This window comes from Zea mays, chromosome 8, assembly GCF_902167145.1.
Source record: "Zea mays cultivar B73 chromosome 8, Zm-B73-REFERENCE-NAM-5.0, whole genome shotgun sequence".
Lineage (NCBI taxonomy): Eukaryota > Viridiplantae > Streptophyta > Magnoliopsida > Poales > Poaceae > Zea > Zea mays.
The window spans coordinates 125,149,576-125,167,755 of record NC_050103.1 but is presented as its reverse complement, the minus strand read 5'-3'; the positions used below and the strand labels follow the sequence as shown (position 1 = coordinate 125,167,755).

The following is an 18,180-nucleotide window of genomic DNA, read 5'->3' as shown; positions in this document are numbered from 1 at the left end:
TAAATGCTTGCAAACCATCTACATCTACTGTTGATCATGTCTCTATTTGTGCTAGATGTAGAGATGTAAATGTTGATGCTATCCATGATCACATTGCTTTAATTAAACAACAAAATGATCACATAGCTCAACTAACTGCTAAAATCAATGAGCATGAAATTGAAAATGAAAAATTTAAATTTGCTAGAAGCATGCTCTATAGTGGGAGACGCCCTGGCATCAAGGATGGCATTGGTTTCCAACAGGGAAGCAATGTCAAACTTAATGCCCCCAAAATATTGTCTAATTTTGTTAAGGGCAAGGCTCCCATGGCTCAGGATAACGAGGGTTACATTTTATATCCTGCTGGTTATCCTGAGCATAAGATTAGGAGAATTCATGCTAAGAAACCTCATAATGTTTCCCATCATGCTTTTATGTATAAAAATGAGGCTTCTAGCTCTAGGCAATCAACCCATGTTAAATTGCCTAAAAAGAAAACTCCTACTCCATCAAATGAACCTAATGTTTCATTAAGACTTTTGATGCATCTTATGTTTTAACTAACAAATCCGGCAAAGTAGTTGCCAAATATGTTGGGGGCAAACACAAGGGCTCCAAGACTTGTGTTTGGGTACCCAAGGTGCTTGTTTCTAATGTGAAAGGACCCAAGACCGTTTGGTTACCTAAGAACAAGGCCTAAACTTGTTTTGTAGGTTTATGCATCTAGGGGCTCAAGTTGGATCATTGATAGAGGATGCACAAACCACATGACAGGGGAGAAAAGGATGTTCTCCTCTTACGAAAAAACGATGATCCCCAAAGAGCTATCACATTCGGGGATGGAAATCAAGGTTTGGTCAAAGGACTTGGTAAAATTGCTATATCATCTGACCATTCTATTTCCAATATTTTTCTTGTAGATTCTTTAGATTACAATTTGTTTTCTGTTTCTCAATTATGCAAAATGGGTTACAACTGTCTTTTTACGGATATAGGTGTTACTGTCTTTAGAAGAAGTGATGATTCAGTAGCATTTAAGAGAGTATTAGAGGGTCAGCTATACTTAGTTGATTTTAATAGAGCTGAACTCGATACTTGCTTATTTGCTAAGACTAATATGGGTTGGCTCTGGCATCGCCGACTAGCCCATGTTGGGATGAAGAATCTTCACAAGCTTCTAAAGGGAGAACACATTTTAGGACTAACAAATGTTCATTTTGAGAAAGACAGGGTTTGTAGCGCATGTCAAGTAGGAAAGCAAGTTGGATCCCATCATCCACACAAAAACATCATGACAACGGACAAGCCACTGGAGTTACTCCACACGTATTTATTCGGTCCGATTGCTTACATAAGCATCGACGAGAGTAAGTATTGTCTTGTAATTGTGGATGACTATTCTCGCTTCACTTGGGTGTTCTTTCTGCAGGAAAAAACACAAACCCAAGAGACCTTAAAAGGATTCTTGAGACGGGCTCAAAATGAGTTTGGATTAAGGATAAAAAAGATAAGAAGCGACAACGGGACGGAGTTCAAGAACTCACAAATAGAAGGCTTTCTTGAGGAGGAGGGCATCAATCATGAGTTCTCTTCTCCCTACACACCCCAACAAAATGGTGTAGTGGAGAGGAAGAATAGAACTCTACTGGACATGACAAGGACCATGCTTGATGAGTACAAGACTCTGCATCGGTTTTGGGTTGAGGCAATTAACACCGCCTGCTACTCCATCAATCGGCTCTACCTTCACCGATTCCTCAAGAAGACATCATACGAACTCCTCACCGGTAAAAAGCCCAATGTTTCATATTTTAGAGTCTTTGGGAGCAAATGCTTTATTCTTGTTAAAAGAGGTAGAAAATCTAAATTTGCTCCTAAGGCTGTAGAAGGCTTTTTACTAGGATATGACTCAAACACAAGGGCATATAGGGTCTTCAACAAATCCACTAGATTAGTTGAGATTTCTTGTGACATTGTGTTTGATGAGACTAATGGCTCCCAAGTGGAGCAAGTTGATCTTGATGAGCTAGATGATGAAGAGGCTCCGTGCGTCACACTAAGGAACATGTCCATTGGGGGAATCCGAAGAGCCTACACAAGCACAAGATCAACCATCATCTTCCATGCAAGCATCTCCACCAACTCAAGATGAGGATCAAGCTCAAAATGATGAAAATGAAGATCAAGAGGATGAGCTACCTCAAGAGGAGGACAATGATCAAGGGGGAGATGAAGCTAATAAAGACAAGGAAGATGAGCAGGGACAAAGACCACCACACCCAAGAGTCCACCAAGCGATTCAAAGAGATCACCCCGTGAACTCCATCCTCAGCGATATTCATAAGGGGTAACAACTCGATCTCGAGTCGTACATTTTTGTGAACATTACTCTTTTGTGTCCTCTATTGAGCCATACAGGGTGGAGGATGCACTAGGAGACTCAGATTGGGTGCTGGCAATGCAAGAGGAGCTCAACAACTTCGCGAGGAACGAGGTATGACATTTAGTTCCACGTCCTAACCAAAATGTTGTAGGAACCAAGTGGGTATTCCGCAACAAACAAGATGAGCATGGTGTGGTGACAAGGAACAAAGTCCGACTTGTGGCCAAGGGATATTCACAAGTCGAAGGTTTGGATTTCGGTGAAACCTATGCACCCGTAGCTAGGCTTGAGTCAATTCGTATATTACTTGCCTATGCTACTCACCATGGCTTTAAGCTTTACCAAATGGACGTGAAAAGTGTCTTCCTCAATGGACCAATCAAAGAAGAGGTCTATGTTGAGCAACCTCCCGGCTTTGAAGATATGAGTACCCTAACCATGCATGTGTATAAACTCTCAAAGGCGCTTTATGGGCTCAAGCAAGCCCCAAGAGCATGGTATGAATGCCTGCGAGATTTTCTTATCACTAATGGCTTCAAAGTCGACAAAGCCGATCCTACACTCTTTACTAAAACCATTGCAAAAGATTTGTTTGTATGCCAAATTTATGTTGATGGTATCATATTTGGGTCTACTAACAAATCTACGTGTGAAGAGTTTAGTAGGATCATGATTCAAAAATTTGAGATGTCTATGATGGAGGAGTTGAAGTATTTTCTAAGATTTCAAGTCAAGCAACTCCAAGAGGGCACCTTCATCAGCCAAACAAAGTACATTCAAGATATACTTACCAAGTTTGGAATGAAGGATGCCAAGCCCACCAAGACACCCATGGGAACAAATGGGCATCTCGACCTCGACACGGGAGGTAAATCCGTAGATCAAAAGGTATATCGGTCGATGATAGGATCTTTACTCTATTTATGTGCATCTCGACCAGATATTATGCTTTCCATATGCATGTGTGCAAGGTTCCAAACCGATCCTAAGGAAGTTCACCTTAGGACCGTGAAAAGAATCATGAGATATTTAGTTTATACACCTAAGTTTGGTCTTTGGTACCCCAAGGGATCCACCTTTGATTTAATAGGATATTCAGATGCTAATTGGACAAGGTGTAAAATTGATAGGAAGATCACATCAGGGACTTGCCAGTTTCTGGGGAGATCCCTGGTGTCTTGGGCTTCAAGAAAACAAAACTCAGTAGCTCTTTCTACCCCCGAAGCCGAGTATATTGCCGCAGGTCATTGTTGTGCGCAATTACTTTGGATGAGGCAAACCCTTAGGGACTATGGCTACAAATTGAGCAAAGTCCCTCTCCTATGTGATAATGAGAGTGCAATCCGCATGACGGATGATCCCGTTGAACACAACCGCACTAAGCACATAGACATTCGGTATCACTTCTTGAGGGATCACCAACAAATGGGGGATATCGAGATAGCTTATGTTAGCACCAAAGAACAACTAGCCGATATCTTTACCAAACCATTAGATGAGAAAACCTTTACCAAACTTAGGAATGAGCTAAACATTCTTGATTCTCGGAATTTTGATTGAAACATTGCACACATAGCTCATGCATATATCTTTGATCATATCTCTTTTATGTCTACGACTAATGTGTTTTCAAGAGCATTTCTATGCTAAGTCCTAGATTGAAAGGGAAATGAAGTCTTCGGCGAAGACAAGGCTTCCACTTCATTTTGTCGGTATCATTTACCCTTCGCCATCACTCCACACCACTCTTCGATTGGTATAATCTTCACTCATATTTACTTGTACCAATGGGAGAAAAGAATAAAAGGCTCTCAAAAGATTCCGTTTTTGGCGATTAATGCCAAAGGGGGAGAAATATTAAGCCCAAAGCAAAAGGACCGCACCACCACCCTTCGAAAATTTTTAATTGACATATTTCAAAATTGGTATGTTTCTCAATTGGTTAGGATTTTTCAAATTGGTATCTAAAAATAATTTGATCTTCTTTCAATTGGTAAAACCCTCTTGAACACTAAGAGGGGAATTTCATCCAGGGGAGTTTTGTTTAAGTCAAAGGAAAAACATTTGAAACAGGGGGAGAAAATTTCAAATCTTGAAATACTTCTCGCAAATCTTATTCATATACCTTTGACTATTTGCAAAAAGACTTTGAAAAGATTTTCCAAAAGAATTTGCAAAAACAAAACAAGTGGTGCAAGCGTGGTCCAAAATGTGGGAAATAGGGTTTAACCTTTTCCTATAAATAATTTTGGTGGTTGAATGCCCAACACAAATAATTGGACTAACTAGTTTGCTCTAGATTATATATTCTACAGGTGCCAAAGGTTCAACACAAACCAATAAAAAGATCAGAGTTAGGGTTCAAAAGAAAGGAGCAAAAGAAACCGAAGAGAACCCTGGTCTGGCGCACCATACAGTGTCTGATGCACTAGGGGCGATCGACTCAAACTCTTCACCTTCAGATTTTTGAGGTCGCGCTCCGCTATAATTCACCGGACTGTCCGGTGCACCAGCGAAGCAACGGCTAGCCAACGCAACGGTCGACTCCAACGGTCGTCTGACAACGCACAGTGCGCGGACAGTTCGAGCAGAGTCAGAGCAGCCACCAGAAGGCATACCGGACAGTGAACAGTGCCTGTCCGATACGGCACCGGACTGTCTGGTGCCACATAAAGACAAAGCTCCAACGGTCGAAACCGTCAGAACCCTAATGATTGGGTGACGTGGCTGGCGCACCAGACAGTGTCCGGTGGCGCACCGGACTGTCCGTTGCGCCCATCGATGGCAACCTTCCCCAACGGTTGAATTGGTGGTTGGGGGCTATAAATACCCCCAACCACCTCCACTCCAACCATCCAAGCATTCACTACTCCTCATTCAATACAAGAGCAAAATACAACACTCCAAGACACAAATCAAAGCCTCCAATCCAATCAGAGTCCACAATTCAACTCTAGTATTTTAGGACTTGTGAGAAGATCGTCTTGTGTTCTTTGTTTCTCTTGTTGCTTGGTTGGCTTTCTTCTTTCTCTCATTCTTACTCTCAAAGCCTTGTAAGCGAAGCAAGAGACACCAATTGTGTGGTGGTCCTTGCGGGGTCTAAGTGACCCGGGAAACCAAGGAAGAAAGCTCACTCGGTCTAAGTGACCGTTTGAGAGAGGGAAAGAGTTGAAAGAGACCCGGTCTTTGTGACCACCTCAACGGGGACTAGGTTCATTGGAACCGAACCTCGGTAAAACAAATCACTGTATCATCCGCTTTGTTTTCTTGGTTGATTTGTTTTCTCCCCCTCTCCCGGACTTAACTTTTATTCTAACGCTAACCCCGGCTTGAAGTGTGCTTAAAGTTTGTAAATTTCAGTTTCCGCCTATCCACCCCCTCTAGGCGACTTTCACGGATCCACGACGCGGTACTGGGTGGCGGATCCACGGCGCGGTACAGACGACCTTCCATTGCGGCAGCGGTGGGCATGGAAGGAAAGAGGAATCGAGGATGGAAAGGATCACGGAGGGCGAGCGGGATGCGAGGAGCGCCATCGAAGGAAGGAGTGCGCCATCGAAGGAAGGAGTGTGCGGTCGAGCGGCGGCGGTGGGGAGGAGGGTGGGGGATCCGCGGTCGAGGCGGGACCGGCAGAACCTTGCACCACTGTACACATTAAACTTAAGCAGAAATAGAAGAACTTAAGTGGTATAGAACTTTTTCACATATCAGTATAACACTCAGCCTGAGGGACACATACAAATGTACAATTTTCTCATCACCGTTTCCCCCCTTCACTTGCTAAACCCTCTCCAGCCCGCGTTCCTCGCTTTCCCTCCCAAAACCCTAGCGCTGCTTCCACCAGCCACCCAGATCCCATGGCGCGCTCGACCTCACTCTCCGAGGCGGAGGCGGGCATCTCCTGCTTTGCCTCCTCCCTCCCTGGATTCCGCGGCGTCCTCAAGCACCGCTATGCCGACTTCATCGTCCATGAGGTTGCCCGCGATGGCGCTCTCGTCCAGCTCACCTCGTTCGACCTCCCCACCGAGGTATCAGGTCCTCTGTGAAAGTTTTAGTCCATAGCTGCGCTTCTCCGATTCCAATCTTCCTGCCAAATGCGAATTGCAGAGCGTTGGTGTGAACGAAGAGGACAAGGCGGCCCCGTCGGCTGAAGCGGATCACTCGCAGGCCCTCGAGTCGTTCCGTTCGCTCTGCGGCGATGCCGATTGCAACGCATTGAGGGGTCTCCTGGAGAAGGTGTCGGGCGAGGGTGGCGGTGATGTCTCGCCTGTCATTCTATCGCCTGATGCCGACAAAGCACACCGTTCGGTCAGTTCGCCGGGTGGTTACTGGTTGTCTGTGCCATGGTGTTGCCGTGTTGGTCGAGGGTGGTTTGACATTTGTGTTGTTTGGTTGTAGGAGGTGCATAACTTCTTTAAGAAGACCTTCAAGTTCCTGGTCACGGACACGGTGGAACACAGTGATGGGGTCCAGAAGTGCATCAGGGTGCGGTTCGGGTCAGAAGCAGGTGTCGGAAGGGGTGCTGGCGGCCGTGGGAGAGGAAGGAAACGGAAGAACATGGGTAGTTCTGATTGGAGAGATGGTAGGCCATTTGATAGTAGAGGGTCAAGTAATTGGCCAGATAATGTTGGGAAGTTCCTGAGGTGATGACATCCTGTTTTATTTGTTAACTATGTTATGTGTTATTTAACTTGTATCGGACTGGGTTCTTTTCACATGTATGGCATACTTGATATGCTCTATTTGTTTGAAGTTAGTAATAGTAGTGCACCTAATGTAGCTGCACAACAGTCTTATATTGTTGTGCAGTTTTTTTTTGCTAACTAGTGCTTTAATTGGAGTTACCATTTTGGGTCATTGATCAGGTTTCACCTGTACAAAGAGAACAAGGACACCCAAGAAGCATTAGGAGTAATAGGAAAAATGCTAGGACTTCAGGTATGTCATAGTTGCTAAATTCTAGAATTCGTTTACCTGCCTTAGATATCTGGGTTCATTTACCTGCTCTTGCTGCTGCTAAATTAACTGTACCTTTTGCAGCCACGGTCATTTGGGTTTGCAGGTACAAAGGATAAGCGTGCTGTTACTACACAGCAGGCATGTATTCCTCAAGTTTATAACAGCAGAGTAATTTCATTCAGTTAGTCTGGAGCTTCCTTGTATAATGTTGGCTAACATAGTAACATATAACACTGAAGTCTGGGAATGAAACACTTTTGGACAAGAGATTGCATGGAATATTACTAACTTAAATGTCTTCTAGATGGCATAATTAGTTTTCAAAGACATGTATTTTAATACATTTCCTTCTTTTCACTATTTGATAGCTTATCTGTGTAAATAGTTTCTCATTTCTGTCTATAATTGTGCATACAGTGATATTGGTACTTTTGTATTTTTTATTAGGTAACTGTATTCAAGGTGCAAGCCAGTAAGTTGCTTGCTCTTAACAAGCGGCTGTTTGGGATTAAAGTTGGAAATTTCTGGTATGTGATTAGTATTTTCCTGTTGCACATATAATCATGATATAGCAGTCTTGAAATGTTGATACTTTTGGCAACTAACTAATCCTTTTCAGTTACGTGAAGGAGGGACTTGTTCTTGGTCAGCTCACAGGAAATCGATTTACAATTACTCTGAGGTAGTGTCTTTGCTTATAATTCAATATTTTAGCATGCCAGACTACAGTATTTTCCTGGTACCAAATTCTCATCACTTGACTCCAACCATAGTAACTTCTTAGGCTAAAAATATATATGCAACACAAGAACTTGGGATAATGTTTTTTTAACTTTACCAGGAGCAGTGGTTTTCATTTTTAAGAATCCTGTGGACACCTACGCTGACCACACACTCAGACATAGATGAGGCTATTCAAGTAATCTTGGAACACGCGCAACACACATGCTCCATTCTCCCTGGGAAATAAATCCCGGTGCAGCACTGGCGTTCATTCTTGACAAGAATCGAACGTGGGCGGGTAGCGCTCCACCCGAGCGTCTTACCGCCGAGCCTGTTTTTAACATTCTATTGTTTGTACAACTGCATGACATGTGCATTTGTGATCTATATTGTTTGCTATGATACTTCGGTCCACAATTTCACATGCAGCATACCTTGTAGTCTTGTACATTCTCTTTTAGGAAAACGGAGCAAATGGAGATCTTATGTTTCCTTATATTGATTTAGGGGTGTTACTGCAGAATCTGAAGACATGATAAAAATTGCAGTAGATGGCCTAGGAAAGAATGGATTTATCAACTACTATGGTTTGCAGGTATTATGTCCTCAAGTTTAAAACTATTGCCCTGTTATTTCTGAAGCTCATCGATTTTATGTTTTCATCTGGTTAGCGGTTTGGAAGTGGTTCAATACCAACACATCTTGTTGGGGCTGCTTTGCTTAGAGGAGAGTGGAAGGTTGCTGTAAACTTGATTCTTGATCCAAGGGAAGGAGATATCCTACAAATATTTTATATGTGTCCAAATTAGGAGTTTGTATTCAGTCTTGCCAGCTTTTGTTTAAACATAACTAAGTCCGTACAGCGTGATGACATCAATGAGGTGCGCAAACGTTACAAAGAACATGGTGACATTGATATGGCACTGAGAAACTTCCCTCGACACCTCGTAGCTGAGAGGGCCATAGTAAGTATAGTTAACCTTTTTTAACGTACACTTGTTTTCAAGTCAGACGATTTGTTGGTTGTTCTGGCTGACCAACTTGGACGATTAATTGCGATTGGTCCAAACCGACTTGGACGATTAATCACGACTAATCGGACTTGAAAACAGCTGTGATATTACTTGAATAAAATGTGGCCTTATAATTCTTTGTGCGTTGTTTAAAGCACATAGTTTTGTACATTTTAACTGATTATTTTTTTCTTTTCTTCCGTTGTTTGCATGTTTCCAGCTTCAATGTCTGAAGAAATGCCCTGGTAACCATCTACAAGCACTCAAGGGTATACCAAGAACACTGAGAATGATGTATGTTGCATTTTTTATTTAAATATACTCCATTTTTCTTTGTATTATTATTAAGTGCAAATTAAGGTATGTAACTTTAGGTGGTTCAGAATATGCTGCCTATCCCATCTTTCTTGGGGAAAAAAGGCTTTGTTGTTGATGTCTCGTGTTTTTCCCCATTAAGGGGGTGTTTGGTTGCTCCTGCTAAAGTTTAGCCCGGGTCACATCAAGCGTTTGACTTTTAAATAGGAGTATGAAATATAGACCCAACCAACTGGACTAGATTCGTCTCGTCTTTTAATCTTCGTCTGACAAATTAGTTTTATAATCCGACTACATTTAATACCCGGAACGGAGGTTCAAACATTCGATGGGACAGGGGCTAAATTTTAGCGGGGTGTAACCAAACACCCCCTAAGAATATATGTCTGTTATTCTTGACTTGTGCTTAAAATTGTTTCTCGGTCTCTAATAACAGTTCTACCACTGTGTCCAGCTCTGCATTCATATTATGCATTTATTTGTTAATGCCATCAACTGTTAAGTTATTCAGTCACAGCATACACATGTACTAGTGTGCTTGTCTCACATCATATAGCAATGCTTGCTTTGTTATATGCTAAGGTAATGCTTCATTGCCCTGTTATATTCTGTTGTCTGATGGTATCCATATTCTGTAGTTGGATTAGTTCGTAGTATTGTATGCTCTCATGTTAGTATTCTTACAGTTGAATTTTGTTGAATGATGGCCATGTTTTTTTTCTATGTTTTCTGAATCTTTTCATTTGAATATTTTATGTAGGTACGTACATAGTTACCAAAGTTATCTGTGGAATCATGCTGCCAGTATGAGAGTGGAAAAGTATGGTTAGTTTCTTACCTTCTACTAAAAGAATTAATGAAATCATTACATGGTTTGATATTTGTGAATTAATGTATACTATTGCTTAAGTTGGTTACCTTTGAACGGATGTATTAGTCTAGCAAACAATTTTGTCCACTTTTCATTTTCTGACTAGTAATTGGCAGGCATCTCACAGGTTGTAGAAGGTGACTTAGTGTATAACAAAGAATGCCCTTCAGAAGAATCAACTTCCGTAGATATTCTGGAAACTGATGATGACCATACAAATTCAATTGAAATCGATCTATGTTCTGAAGCACAACCAGAAGAAAGCATCCAGTCTGCGAAGGTTTGGCACTGTTGTGATACATGCTAATGCACAAGCTTATCCTTTTCTAATAAAGATCCTAATAATCCACTTTTTATTTCTTTTTTAGATAGTTGATTCTGGAGATTTTACTAAGGGGATATACACTTTTGATGATGTTGTCCTACCTTTGCCTGGGTAATATCTATTCCCTTCTATTTGTACTTTCATTTTTTGTTTATGCTTATTTGTATGGCATGCAGTTCACAAGCATTGTTTCCTGGGAATGAAATTGCCGAGATTTACCATGAAATGGCTAGAAAGGTAACCCTATCCTGTAGTGTTTAGTTTGTAGTTTACTAGATGTCCTTTCTTGTTTAGCAGAAGTTTGTGCAGCGTTGGATTTTTTGGTGACTGTTTCATGCTTTTCACAAAGTTAGATTAGATACCAAGATGTTAGTCTAGTACATTTCCAAAGTAACTAGCATTTGAACTAGTATGCTTGGCTGTGGGTCTGGGATGAACATTTTAGTTTTCCCTTTTATTTCTGTATACTTAAATGTGGTGATTGGTGACTGTCACATGAAACCTTAGTTTGAGTTTCCAGAAGTGGTAGGTTGATTCTTTTGTCAACTTAATTGGAATCTGTTTTTTGAGTATTTCATGATTGCATAGTATTTCTTTACTTGAGAGGAGTATTAGCAAATATGTTATGATTGATACAACATGTTTTGAGTGATCTCTGGACATAACAGATGGAAATATTTGAATTTTGCTTTCATGACACAGGATGGCATTAGCTTGACGGAGAATGCTCATGGTGTCAAGTGAGTCCTTATTAGCCTGGCGTGCCTGTTCTCATCTATTCCTTGATATCCTGATTGCAACGTCTTTAATGCAACCTTCATTTGTCAGGGAGTTTTCGATTACAAGCATGAAAGGTGGTTACCGCCGAGTGTTCCAGCGGCCTATTGGTTTTGAGTGGTATGTACCCTATGTGCAAGGATTAAATATTTCTTTCCTCCTTTTTCCCCTGAGAACATGCAATGCAATGTATTGGGTTTGTTTGGTTTCAAGTTGTTTCTTGTACATGGAACCCCTTTCGCCTCTTCCATTAAAATATTTATTCCTCTATGACTGCAGGGAACTCATAACTTACACAGATGATACTTCATCTTTAGCAGAAACTGATTTGGATGTTCTGTCCAGAACCAAGCCTAAAGAAGCAAACGAGCTTATTTCTAAGCAGGAATCGCAGGATAAGTTGGAAAAGGCTCCTGATACCTCTGTGCCAACTAATGGGAATAGCTCCCAAGAAAAGCTTATTGGCAGCCCAGATATACGACCAAAGAAATTGGCCTTAAAATTAGCATTTACTTTACCAACATCATGCTACGCTACAATGGCTATCCGGGAGCTTCTGAAGACTTCCACCTCAGTATGTTCATACATTTTTTTTAATTTTTTTACCTGTAGTTGTTTGTTGCTTAGAAATCCCCTTTCAGAATCTGTTTCATAATCTCCTTGATTGCCTGCAGGTTGCATATCAGAAAACACTCAGCTGCTAGATTCTGTTTGGAAGACATTCCTTCATAGGAGTATCTCTTAATTACATGGCTGCTGCCTGTCTTCACGGCAGTTAGAATACCTGGAGGACTGATGAATCCACAAAAATGATGCATTCTGCACATGAGGCATAACAAACAATATGTCCTAATAAGTGTTTCTTAGGGGAAGACCGTGAGGATGATGTATTGGGATATCTATTCCGCGACATGCTTTGTATAACATAAACTCCATTTGCAATAATGGAATCAACTTGGGTTAGCAGTAAATCTGATATACTTGGGATCCAATAGAAATTTTGGTACGGTTGAACTTGGTTAAAGTACAGGTGACGTATAATTAGCAGTATAAGATTTGTCCGTTGGCATTCTCCGTTTCATAGTGCAACACATCATATCTGTCGAATTGAACCATACAGAGTTACAGACGCAAAGTATACTATGGCGGCTTCCAAAGTAGGTTTCGACAAGCAAATGTTTTCCAAACAAAAACGCTCCTGTATGGATTTGTTTCGTTTCTGAATTTTCTGGTACCACCCAACCCGATAGAGGTAACCACAGTACAACACTGAAGGCCACTGGGACGACAGGGCGCGTGGTATGAGAGATGGACCATTAGGAATGTACACGTCAAGTCTGGCAACCATAGCCGCGAAACAACATGTAGTAGGTGTATAATCTCATTTTTTTATTATATCCGATACCAGGCTCGAAACCGCTATCTCTACAAAGACAATACGTAATGTCAATCCATAAATACACCTCAGTAAACAGGAAAAAAGAGCCTAGAATCCTGTGCACGCCCACGACCAGCAGCAGAACATGCAGGATCTAAAAGAAAACTCAATTTCCCCTCCAATCTCCTCACTCGAGAGGACGGCACATGGCGCAATGAAACACACCCTCCCCTAAGCCAGGTGCTGAATCTTGCGCTTCAGCCACATGGCGCGCACATCGCCGCCGAGGGAGACGAAAATTTCCCGGTTGCCCGGCAGCAGGAAGACGTCGGGGGCAACTGACTTCTCCACCTGCGACAGCTCCACCATGCCGTTCAGGATCTGGACGCATCTCGATATGCTGTAGCCGTCCTCGAGCTTGGACATCTGCCAGTCATGGCTCGAGCTCTTGTAGTTGCCGTTGGCGGAGGAGTCGTCCATCGCCCTGTCGTTGCCGTTCCTCTTGTTGGAACAGTGCCACGAGCGGGGCAGCGCCTGCCACTGGGATACCGCCTGCGGGAACACGTGCGCGTCTCTGCTCGAGGCCCTGAGATGGGGTGGGGTCTGGTGGAAAGAAGACTCCTTCGACATGGGTGACTGCAGACGAGGCGAGCGCTCCACAACGAAGTCATGTTCGCCCTCGCTGTGATCCAAATCAGCACCAGTGTACAGATAGCGCTTACTGTCATCAGCAATTATGCCGTCTGCAGTAGAGAAACCATCGTTAGCTGGTATATACTAATGGCAGCACCGGTACATACTCTGGCCATGTACTGATAAAAAGATTACTCGTATAATTTTTAGAACTGTCTATAAAAGTATTCCGTAGGTACCATTTTTCCCGAAAGGGTTCTGGCAATCGTCGCAACGGCAAAACAAGGAACATCCGGTCCCATCCTGTCCACAACAATGAGTTTGGTAATCTTGTCTCGCCTACTTAGCAAAGAACCTGAGAAAAGGATGAAACCTGGTAGCAATCGCAGTATTTCTTCAGGCAACTTGATTTCTTGCAGTTGCAACCTCTCCTTGGTGGAGTTGAAGAAGAAGAATGGTGAGCATCTTCCTACAGGTGATACAACATTGAGATTATAACTAAGCCGGACAGTGTGAGTGTGTGACATCGTTTAACTGAGTCAGGATAACAACCATTGGTTCAGCATTTGCCTCAGGTCTCCTATTAATTTTCATCGACATGCGCTTCTGTCTTGAAAGTAACACCTTGCGAGTAGTCTGAACTGTTTCTGAAAAGGCTTCTTTGTTGAAACATGGTTGGCAGCCACACTTATCGGAACAATAACCACCTCCAGCAAAACATGGGCAATAGCTGCAGATGCAAACAGTGATGGTGTATTTATGAGATTTACAGAGCATTCTTACACCCACTACAGTACACCCTTGTTATAGTCAGGGATTTGGCAAGTCATGGCAAGGGGTCTACCTAGGAAACCGTGAGCAGGTGCAAATAAAAACAGTAAATAATAACTAACATCACAGAGGGGAAATGAATGCACCTTACATGGCAACAGATTAAGAATTTGGGATGCAACAAAGAAAATGAACCAAAAGTCCTTTATATATATTTCCAAAGCTCTATATAACAGACAGGTTCTTACTTCATGTGATCACACCTGATGTACTTTTCATGGTTGGGCCTACAATTAGCCCAAACTGGCCCAGTTGAAGCCAAACCCTACATCATCTCCCTCTGACCTAACGCCAAACAAGCCACCACCGTCGCCCCTCACCCCCTCTTCTACCTCTCTCCTCCCTCATATTCCTCATCACCCCACCCCCAAACCCTCACTTCCTTCCCTCCATCTAAGCAGAAATACGACAGCAAGACATAGATGCAACGGGCGAGCAGCAAAAGCAGATCAAGAGGGACGAACATCAGAAGCAGATCAAGAGTGGCAGTGTGGGCAGAGCCTAGGGGCTAGGGCTTCTTAATCTGCCCCCTCCAGTAGCGGAGGGCAAAGAAAAATTATGGTATGGCTCAAAAAATAAAATCTGCAAGGATTGTGAATCAAACTCAAGACCTGCTGCTAGAATAGAGGCAACACATCCATCACACCACGTCTTGTTTTGTTGGTATAGTAGAAGATATTAAAGTTTTTAAAAGTAAGGTATGGCTCATGCCACACTAAGCCATAATGGCTCCTCCGCCACTGGCCCCCTCTCCCCCTCTCAACTCAAGGTGGTGGCTGCTAGGGCCTTCGACATAGCTGAAGGCTCAATGGGCATCAAACGACAGCCAACTCCACCAGTCGATCACCAAGTCTGGTAAGCAGCTCAAGAGGGGCACATGTGCTCTGGGGAGTGACAGCAAGGGCAAAATTGCATGGTGACGGCAGTGTTTAGATCTGCAAAGCCAATCGCTTGGATATAATCCTAACCCAGCCCAGGAATGGACTGATCTAGGGCTCCTCAACATGGAGGCTGCAAAGGCTTCAACCCAGTCGAAGATCCAATGCCTACACAAGTGACACCCAACTCCACCAACCGCATGTCTACAAAGCAACATGCAGTCATGGCATTCACCCAAGGTCAACTGGACTCCTAGGTGTTGACAAGGTAACATACTGAATTGCTAGTTCTGAGTTCCATATAGTTCACATTTTCATCAATGGCATAGACTGGCACATAAAATCCCTAGTAGGGGCATATGGCTGTGACCAAAAGTTTTTCTTCCAAGCATTTTAGCTAAGGAATGAAAAGTATTTGGCCAAGAATGAAAAGAAACATATCAGATGTAATTAACAGGGAATGTGTTTGTCAAACACTGGCAGACTGGCCCATCCAAGTGCCAAGTTTTGGCAAGCTTCACTGGGCACACTCGAATCAACACCTGAATTTCCCATCATTTAGACTAACATCGTTTTGATCTACACAGTTTGCTCCATGGAGCAGTAGAATAAGAAGATGCTGATTCCATCTTAAGACGAAATCAGTAAGTATGACTTTAACACTAGCTCTAGTAGGTTGATCATACAGGTATATGACATCCTATCTTGAGGTCCATGGTTCAGACTTCAGAGTGTACTAGAGACAACCTACAGAGAGACCCTGAAGTAATTGAATAATGTGCAACAGTGCACAGATGCTAAAAATGCGTTTTGGGTTTATTTTGAGAACAACACAGCACTCAAATTTGACAAACACCTGAAATTTACATCGCCTACGAGAGAAGGTTGAGCTTATTGAAACAACGGCCTAAGAGGATTAGACAACAAATTACAACCAAAATCCTGACTTAAACCACTGATTACAAGGAACTAAACCAGTAAAAATCCGCAACAATCCCCTTCCACTGTAACCAAAACGGACATCCCCCCCCCGCTCTCTTAATTAGGCGGATAAGGACATTAATCACTATAGGAAAAACTGACTCCGTACTGAGACTGGCCAACAGAACCAAAACAAAACGGTCGAAACAGTAGGTTTCTTACAGCTTCAAGCATCTGGACTTCTTGCAGGCGCAATGCTTGCACCCGTTGCCATCCGCAGCCTCCTCCACCCTCTGCCTGCTCAGCACAAAACCCCAAAAATCAGACGACTCAGAACGCCGAAGGCGCGCCCAGATCGACAAACCGAAGCCCCCCAGGTCCGGGGCCGCCGAACCCTCACCGCTTGGGGTCCGGCGCTATTGCGAGCTGGTTCATGCTGGATCGCTCCAGCTCGGTCAGTCCGACGGCATGCGTTGACAATTCTATGGGCTCCAGAGTGACCGGGGGTGGCGCCGGTGGCTTCATGGAGATCGGGGTGGCCTCCATGGGAGCGAGCACGAAGAGGTGTGCGCTGAGACACGGGCCCGTATGAACTGGGAAGAAGTTGGCTCCCCTCTTTTAGACTGTGAGGTGGGCCCAGCCTTAGGCCCGTCCGCCCTGGTGGGGTTTGCTTGTTGGGTTTGGTGATTAGATACTGATAGCGCAAAATAATTGCATAGTAAAGTTTAAAATATTAGATAAATAAGTAATACGGCTGGAAATAGGCTACATAAATATATCGAATCTTTTACTGTTTTTTATTAGGTTCAGTTCCCTAGAGATATGTATTAGAGTCTCTGAACTATTCGTGGGTGGGTTTGAGTAGTATGATGTATGTACATGATTTATTTCCTTGTTTTTCCTTATTAAGTGAATATAAAAAAATTCCAACAAAAAGTTTAAGAAATACTAAGGTATCTCCAGCTATCGTTATTTTTGGCTATATCCATCGTTATCTTTTGACTATACCGGTTTGAGAAGGATCCGGGTTTTTTATGTATCGTTTTGTTGTTGGTTGCTGCTATTGTCCGCTATAGCTAACGGTTTGGGGCCGTCGAAATAAAAAAAAAAGTGTCGAGCAACTCCAACAGTTTAGATACAAATTCTAGCTAAATTTAGAGTCTCGAGGGTTGTAAAAAAGATATTCAAGTTTCTATGTATATGTGTATCTAGGCCTGGGCAAAAAGAACCGGAACCGAAATAACCAAGAACCGAAACCGAATTAACCGAACCGAAAGAACCGTTATGAAATTCGGTTCATGTTTTTTAAGAACCGAAATAAATGAGATATTTTCGGTTCTGCACTCCAAAGAACTGAAAGAACCGAAAATCCCAAAAGTATTAGATTCAATTTGTTACATGTGTTTGTAACTTCAGATGTTATTTTATCGACTTATGTTGAACATCTAATCATCCATGTATTATCTATGAAATTATGGTCATTGTGCACTTGTGGTTGTTTGTGGGGAGATGTTGTTGAAATTTTTCATAAAAGTTGTCGTTATTCAGAATTTTAGAGTGGTTGTTACAGTTCGGTTAGAACCGAGGAACCGAACCGAAGAACCGAGAACCGAACTAGTCGGTTCTGGTTTCTTTATCTTGCTATTTTGGTTCTAGTTTTTGAAGAACCGAATTTCTACAAGAACCGAAAAACCGAACCGAACCGAATCGAAGAACCGAACGCCCAGTCCTATGTGTATCTAACTAACTCTCCAATTTTTTAGATGATGACCACTCAAATCTCAACAAACCTTATGCGTATCACTCCCTTTTTGGCGCATGAATTTTCACGGCTGAACCGGTCGTTCCTTGGCGGGGCTTGTCGGGGACCATAATTAGGGGTACCCCCAAGACTCCTAATCTCAGCTGGTAACCCTCATCAGCACAAAGCTGCAAAGGTCTGATGAGTGCGATTAAGTCAAGACTCGGTCCACTCAAGGACACGATCTCGCCTCGCCCGAGCCCAGCCTCGGGCAAGGGCAGCCGACCCCGGAGGATCTATGTCTCGCCCGAGGCCCCCCTCAAGTAACGGACATACCTTCGGCTCGCCCGAGGCACGGTCTTCGCCTAGAAGCAACCTTGGCCAAATCGCCACGACGACCGACCGTATCGCAGGAGCATTTAATGCAAAGGTGGCCTGACACCTTATCCT

The 18,180-nt window shown here is 43.0% G+C and overlaps 2 protein-coding genes across 3 annotated transcripts; one reads left to right on the top strand and one right to left on the bottom strand.

Annotated features, from left to right (window-relative positions):
* The first annotated feature begins 6,162 nt into the window (after positions 1–6,162).
* Positions 6,163–12,372, top strand: LOC100280058 (Pseudouridine synthase family protein). Its single transcript, NM_001152998.1, has 19 exons — positions 6,163–6,393; positions 6,473–6,673; positions 6,764–7,008; positions 7,231–7,303; positions 7,406–7,462; positions 7,772–7,851; positions 7,944–8,006; positions 8,555–8,642; positions 8,719–8,821; positions 8,909–9,012; positions 9,281–9,354; positions 10,136–10,200; positions 10,363–10,526; positions 10,615–10,682; positions 10,748–10,808; positions 11,274–11,311; positions 11,400–11,468; positions 11,628–11,922; positions 12,023–12,372. Exons 1-19 carry the CDS (start codon positions 6,223–6,225, stop codon positions 12,050–12,052), a joined length of 2,049 nt encoding a protein of 682 aa, NP_001146470.1. The 5' UTR covers positions 6,163–6,222; the 3' UTR covers positions 12,053–12,372.
* A 339-nt stretch (positions 12,373–12,711) lies between these two features.
* LOC100282378 (uncharacterized) lies at positions 12,712–16,662 on the bottom strand. 2 transcript variants are annotated; one of them, XM_008656746.4, is made up of 6 exons: positions 16,390–16,662; positions 16,212–16,286; positions 13,912–14,089; positions 13,733–13,828; positions 13,599–13,617; positions 12,712–13,469 (listed from the first exon to the last, which is right to left on the bottom strand). In XM_008656746.4, the coding sequence occupies exons 1-6, from the start codon at positions 16,533–16,535 to the stop codon at positions 12,958–12,960; spliced, it is 1,026 nt and encodes a 341-aa protein (XP_008654968.1). In that variant the 5' UTR covers positions 16,536–16,662; the 3' UTR covers positions 12,712–12,957. The 2 variants fall into 2 exon arrangements, with proteins under 2 accessions (XP_008654968.1, NP_001148761.1); NM_001155289.2 differs by having other exon boundaries at positions 12,719–13,469; positions 13,599–13,662; positions 16,390–16,579.
* Positions 16,663–18,180: the final 1,518 nt, after the last annotated feature.

What these genes read in the sequence shown, in the direction of transcription:
- LOC100280058 (NM_001152998.1), top strand. Translation starts at nt 6,223, where the DNA reads ATGGCGCGCTCGACCTCACTCTCCGAGGCGGAGGCGGGCATCTCCTGC. An exon ending in CGTTCGACCTCCCCACCGAG is followed by an intron (nt 6,394 to 6,472) that starts GTATCAGGTCCT and finishes TGCGAATTGCAG; the next exon opens with AGCGTTGGTGTGAACGAAGA. An exon ending in GTTGTCCTACCTTTGCCTGG is followed by an intron (nt 10,683 to 10,747) that starts GTAATATCTATT and finishes TATGGCATGCAG; the next exon opens with TTCACAAGCATTGTTTCCTG.
- LOC100282378 (NM_001155289.2), bottom strand. Translation starts at nt 16,535, where the DNA reads ATGGAGGCCACCCCGATCTCCATGAAGCCACCGGCGCCACCCCCGGTC. An exon ending in AAGTCCAGATGCTTGAAGCT is followed by an intron (nt 14,090 to 16,211) that starts GTAAGAAACCTA and finishes TTGCATCTGCAG; the next exon opens with CTATTGCCCATGTTTTGCTG. An exon ending in GAACCCTTTCGGGAAAAATG is followed by an intron (nt 13,470 to 13,598) that starts GTACCTACGGAA and finishes TCTCTACTGCAG; the next exon opens with ACGGCATAATTGCTGATGAC.